This window comes from Prenolepis imparis, unplaced genomic scaffold (assembly GCF_030444845.1).
Source record: "Prenolepis imparis isolate NDT839.2.m4 unplaced genomic scaffold, iyPreImpa1.0 SCAF_6, whole genome shotgun sequence".
NCBI classification, from domain to species: domain Eukaryota; kingdom Metazoa; phylum Arthropoda; class Insecta; order Hymenoptera; family Formicidae; genus Prenolepis; species Prenolepis imparis.
The window spans coordinates 15,958,220-15,973,083 of record NW_028141164.1 but is presented as its reverse complement, the minus strand read 5'-3'; the positions used below and the strand labels follow the sequence as shown (position 1 = coordinate 15,973,083).

The 14,864-nt window shown below is 30.1% G+C and overlaps 1 protein-coding gene across 1 annotated transcript in view; it reads right to left on the bottom strand.

The window, feature by feature from the left end:
* LOC145937809 (uncharacterized) overlaps positions 1–14,022 on the bottom strand; it is a 30,424-nt gene extending 16,402 nt beyond the window's left edge. The window contains exon 1 of the mRNA XM_083041181.1: positions 13,839–14,022. Coding sequence (XP_082897307.1) covers positions 13,839–14,022 — 184 coding nt within the window. The remainder of the gene's footprint in view (positions 1–13,838) is intronic.
* Positions 14,023–14,864: the final 842 nt, after the last annotated feature.

The following is a 14,864-nucleotide window of genomic DNA, read 5'->3' as shown; positions in this document are numbered from 1 at the left end:
TGGTTTCAATAAACTCATATTTTTATTCTTGTAAAAGTGAAAGTTAGTATTTGAATATGTGACATATATCACACATGTTTTAACTGAATATTAAAGTTAAAATAATCATTAAGAAATAGCTTTAGGCAAACATATTTCGTGCTAGAGTAAAGAATGAATATGAATTAAATACTTGTGAAGTTGAAGAAGAAAATCGCTGTCTGAAGATAAGAGAATGAATCGTTTGCTTAATGATTTCGACTGTCCTCTAATGAATTGCTTAATGATTTCGGCCGTTCTCCATAAAGAATTTTTTATTTAATATTTAATTCTTTTATTTTGTAAACGGCACGCTGCAGACAATTGTTATGAGAATCGGAGATTCACTTCGGAAAACGTTACTTTCTCAGCTAAAAAAATATTGCACAGAAAAGAAAATAACAGAAACCGAATAATTAAAAGAAATTACACATACGAATATAGATATTTTAATTCATCTTTTATTTTATAAAGAAAAAGACAAACGACTTGAACTTGCGCTCGAACTTTGATATACACGAAATTTCGATATTTTAAACAGAATTTAAATTATCAGGTACTTCTTCAAAGTTTATTAACTTTGGTTGACCTATATTAAAAGATTTTTTTATGTCAAATACACTAAGTTATTGATAATGATATTAGAATATATTATATTAATTTAAACGGGAGTGTTCCGTTATTAAAATTTGGATTTTTAGGTATTTATACTTTTCCTCTCGATATGGATAATAAAAAGTAAACAATGCTTAATAAAAATCTAAATATTATATAATAACCTATTAATTTTCTTATTTTTATTGTTATATTTTTTGTTATTAATTATTCTTAATTATTAAATATTAATATATATTAATATATAGCCAGTATTTTTTTACTTTATAAATCTTTGGTTGCTATATTTAATAAGTTTAAATTTATAGTTAATTGTAAGGTTGTATTATTTAAATAAATATAAAAGTAATATAAGTATAAAACTTATGCTTTGAAATATTATATTTAAAGTTTCTTATTATTTTAATTAACAAGAAATATTTAAAAAGGACATAACAACAATAAAGTAATGCTTAAACTCATTATTATTTAACTTTAATTACTTATGTCAAAATAAATTTGTTTAATTTCTAAGTTAAAACTTTTAATTAAATTTAATTAATTTTAACTCTTAAAGTTCTTTCAGAATAAAAATTTTAAGTAAAAATAAAATAAGAAAACAATAATATATTTCCAGCAACCAATTTTAAGATATAAATAAAATATTATTAGCAACTAAATATACGGTTGAAAATTTTGTATACTTTTTATATATTTCTTTTAAAAAACAATCGTATAATTTATTGTGTTAAATATTTATTAATTTTCTATATTTCTCTTGTGTTAATTGTATTCAAGTTAAATTATATGTTAAATTATTAAAACTATATTGAAAGAAAGTCAAATTAAAAACAATATGCATTTTTGCTTGTATATCTTTAATTTTGCACAATAGGCATGCTTTTTGCATTATTAGTAATAGGATTTATATATTACTATTTAACATAGCCATCTTACTAATAAATTAACATAAAAATTTGTACAGATATTTTGATATACAATTTTTGTTAAAAACAAATTTTTTCAACTGTATAGATTATACATGTATATATATTTTACATAAATTTTAAAAAGACCTAATAATACATTATTGATAACTAATTATATATATAGGTGATTAAATAATAAAATATTACATTAATAATAGCTAAGAATGTGTTTAGTTACTAGGTTATAATTTTATTAAGTTATTATAAGTATACTTATAGTTTACTAACTTGATTAGATTTTAAATAATGCTTACTTCTCTCAATTTCTTTGTTCCAACAACTCGGACACTATGTCTGCTATTATTTAAAGTAGGGATACTATAAGAGTTCTAACCCAGGTCCTCCGAGGGGAGCGCGGGCCGTGGCGGGGGTTCTCCGTGGCGAGGGGGTCTGATGACACGCGGGGCAGGAACGCTTATCGCAGAACCGGGGGGGGGGGGGTCTAAGCATGTTCTGCAACTGTTTATCTTTGTGATTTATGGCTACCCGAATTTGTACTCTCGCGGAAAATCTTCCATAAACGAGAGCGGAACATCTTCCTTAAAACTATGTTTCTCATTTTATCATTAGGATATTATGGAAAGGAATGGAGATTTTAGAACCAACGCTGCGACGAACATGTCGAAACGTTATTTATAGGTGCAAATGTAAAAGCGTTGACATTCGGCAGCTTTGTGCCCTTGCGGAAAATCTCCCATAAACGAGAGCGAAACATCTTCCTTAATACTTTTTAAGGAAGAATTGCAACGTATCGGCGCCAACGTTCGGCTGCTCGAATTTGTAACCGGAGCGTTCTAGAATCCATAAAACTATGTTTCTCATTTTATGGACATTTTATCATTAGGATATTATGGAAAGGAATGGAGATTTTAGGGCCGACGCTGCGACGAACATGTCGAAACGTTATTTATAGGTGCAAATGTAAAAGCGTTGATGTTCGGCAGCTTGTGTCCTTACTCTTCTATCCATAAAACGGCAGCGCGATATGGGAAACTATCTTTTGAGATACGCCAAATGTTAAAAAAGGATACAGAATTAGGTGAAATATATATATATATATATATATATTATGAGAAAATAGCAAGCAATCTACATTTTGCATTACTACATACATGTGATAATCTATATATATGCTATACTAATTTCTTTCGTTATAATAACTTTCTTTTTACACTACCATCCTACTATTTCTTTCATAAGTACATAATTGTTAGTATAATTTTATATTAGCAAATATATATTTATGAAATAATTAATTGGATGATTGTAACAAGAAAGTAGTTATTATTATGAAAGAAATATAGGACATCACATATTTGTAGTATCGCATATGTAGTATCACATATATATATATATATATATGGTATTTCTTTCATATTAAATATATATATATATATATATATATTTGACGTGTATTGTTTTAATATAATGTTAAAATTTAAATAAGAAGTATATTAAATTAGCAACAACTAATAAATTAAAACTTTTAAAAATATTTTAAATAAAAATGGTTGTACAAGATAGTTATTTTTATCTATAGTAAGTAAAGAAGACCGTCGTATTTTGAAATATGACGGGGGTGGTGGCGGGTTCTTTGCTTATTTATTTAAAGATGTTATCATATACAAAAATGAATGATATAATCTCTAAAAACTCATCTTTAAAAAAAAGGTAAAAAAAGGCGCCTAGTTAAGGGCACGCCAGTAACAAAAATTACCCATTGCAAACCCATGTAGAATCCTATGAAAAATTAACCATTGCAAACCCATGTAGAATCGTATTAAAAATTATCCATTGTAAACCCATGTAGAATCGTACTACAAAAGTAGATATCAAAAAAAAAAATTGCGCCAAGTGAAAGTAGAAATTGTACCAGTGGAATTAATATCTCTACAAAAAGTAATGTCCAAAAATTGCGCGAATAAATAAACATTTTTACAAAAAATTAAAATTTAAAAACTTATGCAAATTTAAAATTAATATAAAATAAAAAGAAATAAAAAAATTTTAGTTAAAAAGACTTGGCGCGCTGCTAAGTTTCAAAATTACAATGCACCTTAAAGTTACATTAATTAATTTAACTACAAAATATATTTTAACTGCAATAAGTTTTAAAGTAACAATTTAATTTTAATATCATTAGGATATTATTTAGCAGCGCGCCAAGTTTTTTTAACTAAAATTTTTTTATTTCTTTTTATTTTATATTAATTTTAAATTTGCATAAGTTTTTAAATTTTAATTTTTTGTAAAAATGTTTATTTATTCGCGCAATTTTTGGACATTACTTTTTGTAGAGATATTAATTTTAGAACATAAATTTTTGTCAATTGACAGATTTTTTTATTTAAAAATACTTTTTTGTGTAACACTTTTTCACATGGCGCATGAACTTGGCATCTTGTTTATCTTTTTTTTAAAAAGATAAGTTTTTTATGGTACGATTCTACATGGGGGAAGTTTGCAAATTTAAATTTTTACTGGTTCATTATACGACTCTATATGTTTGCAACTTTAATTTTCCACTGGTATAATTTCTACTTTCACTTGGCGCAATTTTTTTTTTTGATATTACTTTTGTAGTACGATTCTACATGGGTTTACAATGGATAATTTTTAATACGATTCTACATGGGTTTGCAATGGTTAATTTTTCATAGGATTCCACATGGGTTTGCAATGGGTAATTTTTGTTACTGGCGTGTTATACATAACTCCGCACGCTGCTAATATCGCAGAGCGCCACTAACGCCGTCTGTTGTGAAACGTGAGAACTGGACAAGATTACTACTACATGCATCTATTGCATGTGTTGTTTACGTGTGATATACGTGTATGCATGTGTTGTATAGGTGTGATTAATAATACGTGTAGCACGATAGATACTACTATGTATGCGTGAACGATGATGATGATGATGACGTGGACGTTTCTTAAAAGAAATTTTTCATATTTAGACTTTGCATTATGATATTTCCGCTTACAAAGCACGTAGAGCAAAATTAAATACACTTTCATTATATAAATCGAACTCAATCTATCAATTACGCCTAGTAAAAACTCGATCGCTTCAGTCGTTATTGAGCATCCGAATCTATGACTATCTCGAACTGTCCGATTCGCGTAAAGATACACGGTGCCTCGCTTCTGAGAGTCGGCTTCGCCCTAATTAGGCGCGAGACACTATCGTGTCTCTTGATAATTTTTATTCTGCTTTTATTTTAATTAAATTTTATTATATACATATAAATAATTGTTTATGCTCTAACGTTTTATTAATTATCGTTTCTTTCGCAATCATATAAATAATATATTTTATTCTATTCCTATTTCTCTATTGTGCGTTCAAATATTACAATATCAAAATATGATATAAAAAGTTTGTTACATTACAATATTTTATTCATAATAAAGTGCATTTTTAATCTAACTTAATTTAACTTGACCACTCGTCTCATTTAACATACCACTAAATATCATCTTACTTGGATATTGGGACAAGATAACGAAATTCAAACGTCTATAGAAAAAGACTTAAACACGTTTTCAATTATTTATATTATAAATTTTTCCATTTTTACAAATAAATAGCGAAATTTTAATGAGTCTAAAAAACAGATCAGTATTTTTATATCGTAAAAAGTAAGAGAAATTGACAAATTTTAAAATCACATTTTACTTCTCTTTCTACTATTTTATTATATGCCAGGGACATTGTATATAATGAACAAAAGGCATGAATGTATTTGTCTTTTTACAATTACACTCTTGAAACTCGAAGACCTCACACATAGGAATGCATTACCTGAGAGAGATTCTTCGAGCTTCTAAGGAATTTCATTGATGTCAGAAAAGAAAAACCCATTTTCAAAATTATTTACATTACATATACATATACATATATATATATTTTTTCTGTAATATATTTAACGATTTTTACAATTTTTAAAGTGTTGCGCTTTTATAAAAAAGAAGCAATATCGAACAAAATCAATTAAACAATGTAGAAATATAAGGATTTTTCATAATCGATTATACAATCGAGAATCAATGATCAATAAGATATTACAATATTCATTCCGAATGAAAACTCTCATTCAATTGCCATAGCATAAAATTATCTTGAAATTGATGGTACTCGTGTCTCACAATCATTGTGTTCTTAATTTACCTAATATGTTGTCAAAAAGGCTATTTAACAACAAAATAAATTTGAAGCTCAAAGGATCTATCTCAGGTAATGCATTCCTATGTGTGAGGCCTTCGAGTTTCAAGAAAGTGTTACGGTAAAAGACAAAAGCATTCTGCCTTTTGTTCATTATATACAAAGCTTCTTGATGCACAGAAAGTCATACATGTTTCAAACAATTCTTTAGATGCGTGTGCAAGCAATTTCGTTCAGCAGCCGAATATGACAAGTTTATGAAAAAGAAGCTTCTTCAGCGGTAATTCTTTTTGTTTGTAAATTTTTAGTAATTTTGTTTCATTTATCTGTTGCACGATATACATATATCACTTCTGCAAAAAAATATAATTTATAAAAATAAAATAAATAAAGTATATATAAAACAATAAATTATAATACGACGAAGACTTTAATAATCAATATAAGAACAAATAGAAAAACTATAGCTAATAAAAGACAAGACTCACTCACAGGAAACACAGGGCGAACAGTTATCTTCTAAACATTTCTCCCCCGCCTTTAAATTGTTTTTTTAACTAATTCAATTAAATTTAGTGAAATTTATTTTTTTGCAGATAGTGCTTTCGTGACAGTACAATTCAAAATTTTATACTTTAAATTTTAACGTTAAAACATATCTTATTATACCTACTAGATTTACAAGTTCAAAACTTTTGGACATTTTTATTCCTCAAACACAAAACATGTCTATATAAATATACAATCTATATTATTAAATAATTTCCCGATCTTCATCGCTCATTCTTCTTTAATCACTATTCTACATCGAATAATCGTAAAAATCGAAATTTTTTTATTATTGTATTTCTAAAACTAAAAACAATCAATTATTTCGGTTTTTTACTAATATTTCTAGTATTCCTTCTACCATATTTTCGTTTTTCATTACTTTCTTGTTGTTCGTTTTAATTATTAAACTTCAACATATGAGATTTTTGTATGCTTTGTGTCTGAAATACATCGAAAAAGTGCAATTATTGCAAATATCTCGCGTTCGAAATGTTGAATTGTACTTAAATTGTATAAATGTGCAGATACCACATTTTTCAATATATAAAAAGATTAATTTTCATATTTTATATTTATAGTTAAATTTTTATCTTCTTTTTTTTCATGATTGCTATTTGCAAACAACTATCGATTATATTAAAATAGTATTATTAAAATAATCCTTTCGCTACGTCTAGACTTATTTTCTTATGTATCTTTATAATATAATGAAAAAATAATATCTATAACATACATACATATATCATATATTTAATATAATATTGATAATATAATATAATGAAAAAAAGAGAAATATTAAGAACAAAAGAAAAATTTTTTTATTTATGTTTTATTAATTATTTTATTATTGTATTAATTAATTTTATTAATTAAACTATACTGATCTATAAATATGAAATGTAAAGGTTAAGGAATAATTTGTTATAGTTACATAATAACGCTGTAACGTAAATACAGCTTTGTTTATTGTATATTCCAAAGATAAAATTTAATTGCAATTTATATTTAAAGATGTGTGTAATATATTTTATATTTTTGATCTTAAAACAAAAAGATTTATATTTTGACTAATATTCTAAATATTTTGCATTTAAGATAAATTTATACTGATGCAGTAGCATTGTTTAGTGTAATTTTCAAAATGTTTTATTAAAATTATTTAATAATTTTATTAATATTATTTGTTTGTATTGCAGATGGCCTCTTGCGAAGACATATTATAAAAAGCATAAGAAAGTTTTGCAAATAGAGTTTAAAGAGAACAGACAAAAGGATAAAAAACCCAAAAACTTTATAGAAGCAGGCATAGATTGTTCGAGGCAATTACGAAGTAATATGTCTCATATAATTTATAAACATTATTATGACAATATATTGTCTAATAATTTTGATGAGATGTCAATCGATAATTTAATAAAATTTGACATAGCTAATTTAGAGACTATTTCAAGAACCATCTCTAATTTTTTATTTAATTTAAGTACTGAGAACGTATTGATAATAACATATCTCTTTGGTGTATCATTGTTTATTGATGAGATTAAAAACCTGCTTACACAATCTTCACAGTAAGATTTAACATATATTATAGTATTATTAATTTCATAGATTAATGTACTTATTGCATGTTTAATATGTAAATTTTTCAGAAGAAATGGTCGCAATTTAATCGAAAGATATTGCAATATAAAAAAGTCTTACTATAAGAGACTACGTTTAGTGAGAGAAGCGTGGAATGAATTTCTAGAACGACCTGGCAAAATGCGGCTTTTGGAATTAACTGCTGTTTATTTGGCGCTATTTATTAATCCCCAAAAGTGTACAGCTTACTCGGAAGTAAAAGCATCATTAGATAAAATGGCACATGAGGTAATGAAATGCCTCAAAGAAAAGCATCCCGATCATCCGATATTCTCGATGTCCACTGAAAATTTAAACTATTGGAGAAACAATAATATCGACGATGCAAATTTATGGAACGAAATTGAAGGGACGCAAATAATAGATACGCTGGATGAATATATTTTTGACACATTAAACTTTCGACCATGCAGATGGGACAACTCAAATTTGGACAACATGTGTATAGATGATGTAAATTATTATAGATTATATTATAATTATGGTCAACTACTGCTGTAAGCATGGCTATATGTTTATTATATATTAACATATTCTCTAATTCATTTTTGTTATGTAATATCTGTAATAGGTCTTAAAAAATAAATGTGGCGAAAATATTATTTTATATATAATATATCACAGCGTGGCCAGGAGACTCGGTTTACGTTGCGATGTGATAAAGATAAATAACTACCCTGCCGCTTTATTTTGCAAAGCAGAATAGTGGGTATAATATTATGTTTGGAATTATCTGAATCGTTCGATAAACTCTTTTATCATCAACACATATATATTTACATATATATAATTTGTATTGTTTTCAGTGCCAAGAAAAGGAAGATGTTTTAGAATAGAGTTTGGGAAATTCCCGTATTGTCTTGTCAACGTACAGATGTTTGACAGATTTTATTCACACAAATCTTGCAACAAAGTAATAAATGCTATACAGGTTGGCAATTATTTATATGTGATTTTTATTTATTTTAATACTAAAATATATTTGTAACTTTGGCAAAAATATGAGTCAATGAAATATTCCTTTATGCATAGACAGAAAAAATTATATATAGTTTCTATTTTTCAATTTATGTGTGTAATCAGAGCTTTGTCCACATTTAATATTTGCTCATGTTTAATATCCTTTATTTTCAGATATGGGACGAAATGAGACATTTACTTGAGGTAACAATAAATAAATATATAAGAACTCACAGAGTAATAAGAGTGGAAACCTATGGAATATGACTATAACAATAACGGATATTTTTTCTAATTATTATTAATAATAATAAAAAAAATCTTTGTATAAGGTTTCTCTCTGACACGTATATAATTACGAATTATAATTATCTTTAATTTGACCACCTGTAATTTAATTTGTTTTAATAATCTATTTAGGCATTTATTGACAAAAAAATCAATTAAAGTCTCATCTTAACGTTCCTAGCTCACATTTTGGTTTAAAAAATAGTTAAATATAATACTCAAAATATGTAGTAAAAATGATACACAAATGTAATGAATCTACAGATTGTTGTACCAATGTGATAATCAAATGACACTGATATGAAGATACACGTGTTATATTGTACAATACGTCAGACTCTTATGTGCTATATATGTCCCTTGAACTGTTTTATGTATTGTGAATTGTCACTGTGCAATGTGTATTGTTAAATCACTGTTGTAATTTCAATTTCAACAATGAACAAACATATTACATAATTTTTACTAGAAATAATAAAATTTATTACATAGAAAAAAATAATATCATTAAATGCGTCCTTATTGAAAATACTCTCATCTGTTTATTCTTCAATCTTTCTTTGTGCATAATATAGTGTAATATTTTATTATTTTGGTTTTGTTGAGAAAAGAGAGAGAGAGAGAGAGAGAGAGAGAGAGAGAGAGAGAGAGAGAGAGAGAGAGAGAGAGAGAGAGAGAGAGAGAGGGAGGGAGAGAGAGAGAGAGGGAGGGAGAGAGAGAGGGAGAGAGAGAGGGAGAGAGAGAGGGAGAGAGGGAGGGAGAGAGAGAGGGAGGGAGAGAGAGAGGGAGAGAGAGAGGGAGGGAGGGAGGGAGAGAGGGAGAGAGGGAGAGAGGGAGAGAGGGAGGGAGAGAGGGAGGGAGAGAGGGAGGGAGAGAGGGAGGGAGAGAGGGAGGGAGAGAGGGAGGGAGAGAGGGAGGGAGAGAGGGAGGGAGAGAGAGAGGGAGAGAGGGAGGGAGAGAGGGAGAGAGAGAGAGATTTTTTTGATTGATTGATATTTATTAGCTTTCTCAGCTATTTGTAAAATACAAGTCTAATTTACATTAATTACATTATACTCCTTTAACTCTCGCTTAAACGCTTCCAGTTCTTTGATTCGTCTTATTTCAGCTGGTAAGGCATTGTACATTTTCACTCCCTCATAAAACATACTCTTCTGTGCACTCGTTGTCCTACGAAATTGTACCACAATGTCCCCAGCTTGCCGTGTCTGTCTTTCATTCTCTTTTCCCACTATTGTTAACTTATTTCTTAATTGATCCGGTAACATATTCTTTAAAATCTTAAAGATAAATATACACACATTATAATTCAGCCTCTGTCTTATGGACATAAACTGCAGCGCTTGCAGCATACTCTCCACTTTGGTATATCTATCACATTGCAATATGACCCTCATGGCCCGGTTTTGCGCTTTTTGCAATTCATTCAGTTGTGTTTCTCCCATATCAATTAACAGCGTCGCACAATACTCAAAGTGAGGCGCTATGATTGACTTATATATAATACATCTAGTGTATGCCGATATGTAGTTACCTATTCTATTTAAAAAACTCACTTTTTTCCCTATTTTCTTTAGCATATAATCACAGTGGTCCTTAAATCTTAACCTATCGTCAATAATTATGCCTAGATATTTCATTCTTTCCACACGCTCTATCTCCGTTCCATCCAAACATTTCAGTGTAATGTTACCTCTCAGTTCTTTTCGTACACTTCGAACTATCATATATTTCGTTTTCCCTGCGTTCATTTTTAACTTATTTGTATTCATCCATCTTTCCACTGTAACAAATGCCATATTCATTTTTCTTTCTAATTCCGCACTACTCCCTCCAGTCACATACACTAGCGTATCGTCTGCAAACATTTTTATACTACATCCCTCCGGACAGACTTTAATTATATCGTTTATATATATTATAAATAACAAAGGTCCTAATACAGATCCCTGTGGTACTCCATATTCTGTGGCCAATAATGTAGACCATTCATTGTTAAATCGTACCTGCTGTGTTCTATTCTTTAAATATGATCTTAACCATTCTAAAGCTGTTCCTCTAATTCCATATTGATATAATTTCTCTAACAGTCTTTCTCTATCGTTTCAAATGCTCGCTTGAGATCCATGAAAATTACCCCCACCATTTTTGCCTCACTAACTACCAGTTTCCATTCGTCAATGACTGTTTGAATCGCTGTTTCACACGAATACTGTTTTCTAAAACCTGACTGATGTTCTGTTATAATACAGTTATCTTCTAAATACGCCTCAATTTGCTTTTTAACTACTAATTCTAATACTTTCTCGAATATTGGTAACATATTAATAGGCCTAAATTCACTTGCTTTTCTGGCTTTTTCTATTTTTGGAATCGGTATTATCGTAGACGTTTTCCAACCTTCTGGACAGCAACCTTCCCTCAAAGAGTTATTTATTATATCAATAAATTCCTCTTTTATTACATAAAATACTGCTTTAAGTATATCACTAGTTAATCCCTCCTCCGTGCCTTTCTTTTTTGGTAGTTCCATAACAATTTTTTGTAAATGCTCTATTCTAATCATCTCAAAATTTTCCATTATTCCCTCGCTTTCAATAACAAAAATAATTCTTTTACCTGGACTTCCTAACTTATCTCTACTTATAGATTTTACTATGTTCTCAATACTCTGTATATAATATAAATTAAATTTATTAGCTATATTGCACCCTTCAGTATTATCTAATATTTCAAAATCTATATTCTCTATTTTTTTTGTACCCGTTGGTACGCCCCTTATTATTTCTTTTAAGGTTTTCCACATAGATGTCGGATTTCCCTTGTTATGATCTATCATATTTTCATAGTATTCTTTTTTCTTTGTCCTGATTAGTTTAACCACTGCATTTCTTTCGATTTTAAACTGTGACCAATTTTCATCCGTGTCATCATACAACGCTTTACTGTACGCCTCATCCCTTTTAGCCGCTGCTTCCCTTATTTCATCCGAAAACCACTTTTTCCCTTCCCATATTTTCGGAATTCTAAATTTTTTTCTAGGTGCTGTAGCATCCAACGCATCTACTATATTATCGACAAGTTTCTTCGCTCTCACACTGACATTCATATCTTGGCTTTTTCCTAATTTATTTTCCACTAATTTAATAAATTCATCTACATTAAACTCTTTAAAATTCCTAGCATTAAATTCTCTGTATTTATTATCAATTTTATTCGCATTAAGATCAACTTTTAACCACGCATGGTCCGTTATTTTAGGTTCATGAATTACTTGCACTTCTATTTTATTATTAGCGTAAATTAAATCTATAATTGTCTTACTATCTTTCGTAATTCTCGTCGGTTTATTTACATATTGTTTCATGCCTAAGCTCAACATTGTCGTTTGTAACTTCTTTGTATAAAACGAGTCCAACATAATATCTATATTAAAGTCTTCTATTACTATACATTCTCCCCGTATTATTAATTCTTCTATTATATCCTCCAGAAATCTTACGAACTCACCATGCGATGAACTCGGTGAATGATATATTACTGTTATCACTCCTTTATACAATTTATCTTTCACCTCAATCGCAGCACACCAACAATTCGCTTCTAACTTTTTTACTAATACTATCTCATATTTAATATCGTCCCTTACATATAAAAGAACCCCTCCTGTATTTCTGTTTTCAGCATCACATCTAATCATACTATACCCCGGTGCGTTCACTTCACAGTCTTCAATTTCAGCAGTCACTCTGATTTCTGATAACGCTATGAACGCAAGATTCATTTTCTTCATAATCTGATGCTGTATCTCGTCTTTATGCGCCATCAAACTTTGCGCATTTGTATATAGTATTAATTCCGTTTCCTTCTGTAGTTGCTATTTATCTTCCTCCCATCCGGCCCTCCTCTTCTCCTCCTGTATCGCCCTCTTGAAAGTCGGACATTCCGGATCAAGTGCGCCATGCTCATCATTTATTTTCAAATTGTATGTTTGAATCTTAAACATACAATTTATACATCTTTTCTTTGTCGCTGTACATTCACTCACCTTGTGATTTCCTGCACATTTGTGACATGTTTCATTACGCGTACAATTCTTTGCAATATGATAATAACCCCTGCATTTAAAACATCTTTTAATGTTAATGTGATTGAATGCAGGACACTTTCTCCATCCTACATTCAGTTTCCCTTTTCTCAACATTACTTCATGAGTCTCTTCATCTGCTTCAATTATTACGATACCATCTTTTCCTCTTCTTCCGGACTGATCTTTCTCATTTATTTTCTCTTTAACTATTCTCTTCACTATTCGCATATGAATTCCTTCATTTTTCACGTCAATTTTGTTCTGCTTCTTAATTGTACCTATTAAATCATCATCATTCAACTCCATTTCTTCCTCGCCAATATTGACAATTTTTATCTTAGGTTTCATCCGCGGTGACTCAGTAACGTTAAAATTCTCGCCCAGCTTAGCTTGTACTGTCGCCTTTAGCTTTTCCATTTCTTCTCCAGTCTCACAGCCGAGAATCACTGTTCCCTTACTTCCTTTTTTTAACTTCGTTATTCCCATAGCCATATTCTTGATATACCTACCTTTTCTTTTATCAGTTTTTTAGTTGCTTCACTCTCCTGTTGCACCTTGGGTTTGACAATTATAATATTTTCTTTTTTCTTCTCTTTAACTGCTTCACTATAACATCTTTGAGCTCCTCCTGCCAGTCCACCCGCTCCTCCTTGTATAATTCTTCTCAAGTCTTCCAGTTCTTGTTTAATACTTCCAAATTCTTCTCGAACTATTTCCTTAACCATCATTTTAATTTCCTTCTTACATGCTGTTTCGTCTTTTATTTCTTTCACAGTTTTTACAAGCCAATCTATTTTTACGTCAATACTCGATGATCCACTCGCTCCTGATATTCTATTTCCACTGCTTGATGTCGTAAACGAACCCGTAGATCCTGTAGATCCTTGTCTTTCCCTGCTGCTCCCCGCTGCTGCCGGTGCCTTCTTCATATCTGCTTCACTTTCAATTGTAAATTTCTCAAATGGGCCAGGACACGACACCAGTTCGCGATTTCTATCATAAATTTTATGTTTACTTGCACATCCTGGATGGTAAAACAGTTTAATACAAGATTTACATGCAACAACCTGATTTTTTATTGCCTTCTTACATGCCGAGCATCGATACTCGTCATATTCATCGTTCATATCGATAATTACCGGCCGAAGCTGTTAATACCAGCATAGGCGGTCAATTACCTGTGTCCAAATTCACACGTCAGCGCTTTGTGTCCACCTTTAATGTCTACCTGTCGCGTGAAATCTCGATGCCTCATACAAGAAATATAACTCTCACGCTCACAAATCAGCATATTCCTGTTAGATAACACTCATGTCTATTCCCGGTCTATGCAACTATTACTTCAATACTTTTTCGCCACTCTCCCTCACTATATAATCACTTAAACGTTATCACTTTTGCAGAGCGATGTTTGACACGTCTTCTCTCAGAAAAGAGAGAGAGAGAGAGAGGGAGAGGGAGAGGGAGAGAGAGAGAGAGAGGGAGAGGGAGAGGGAGAGGGGAGAGGGAGAGGGAGAGGGAGAGGGAGAGGGAGAGGGAGAGGGGAGGGGGAGGGGGAGGGGAGGGG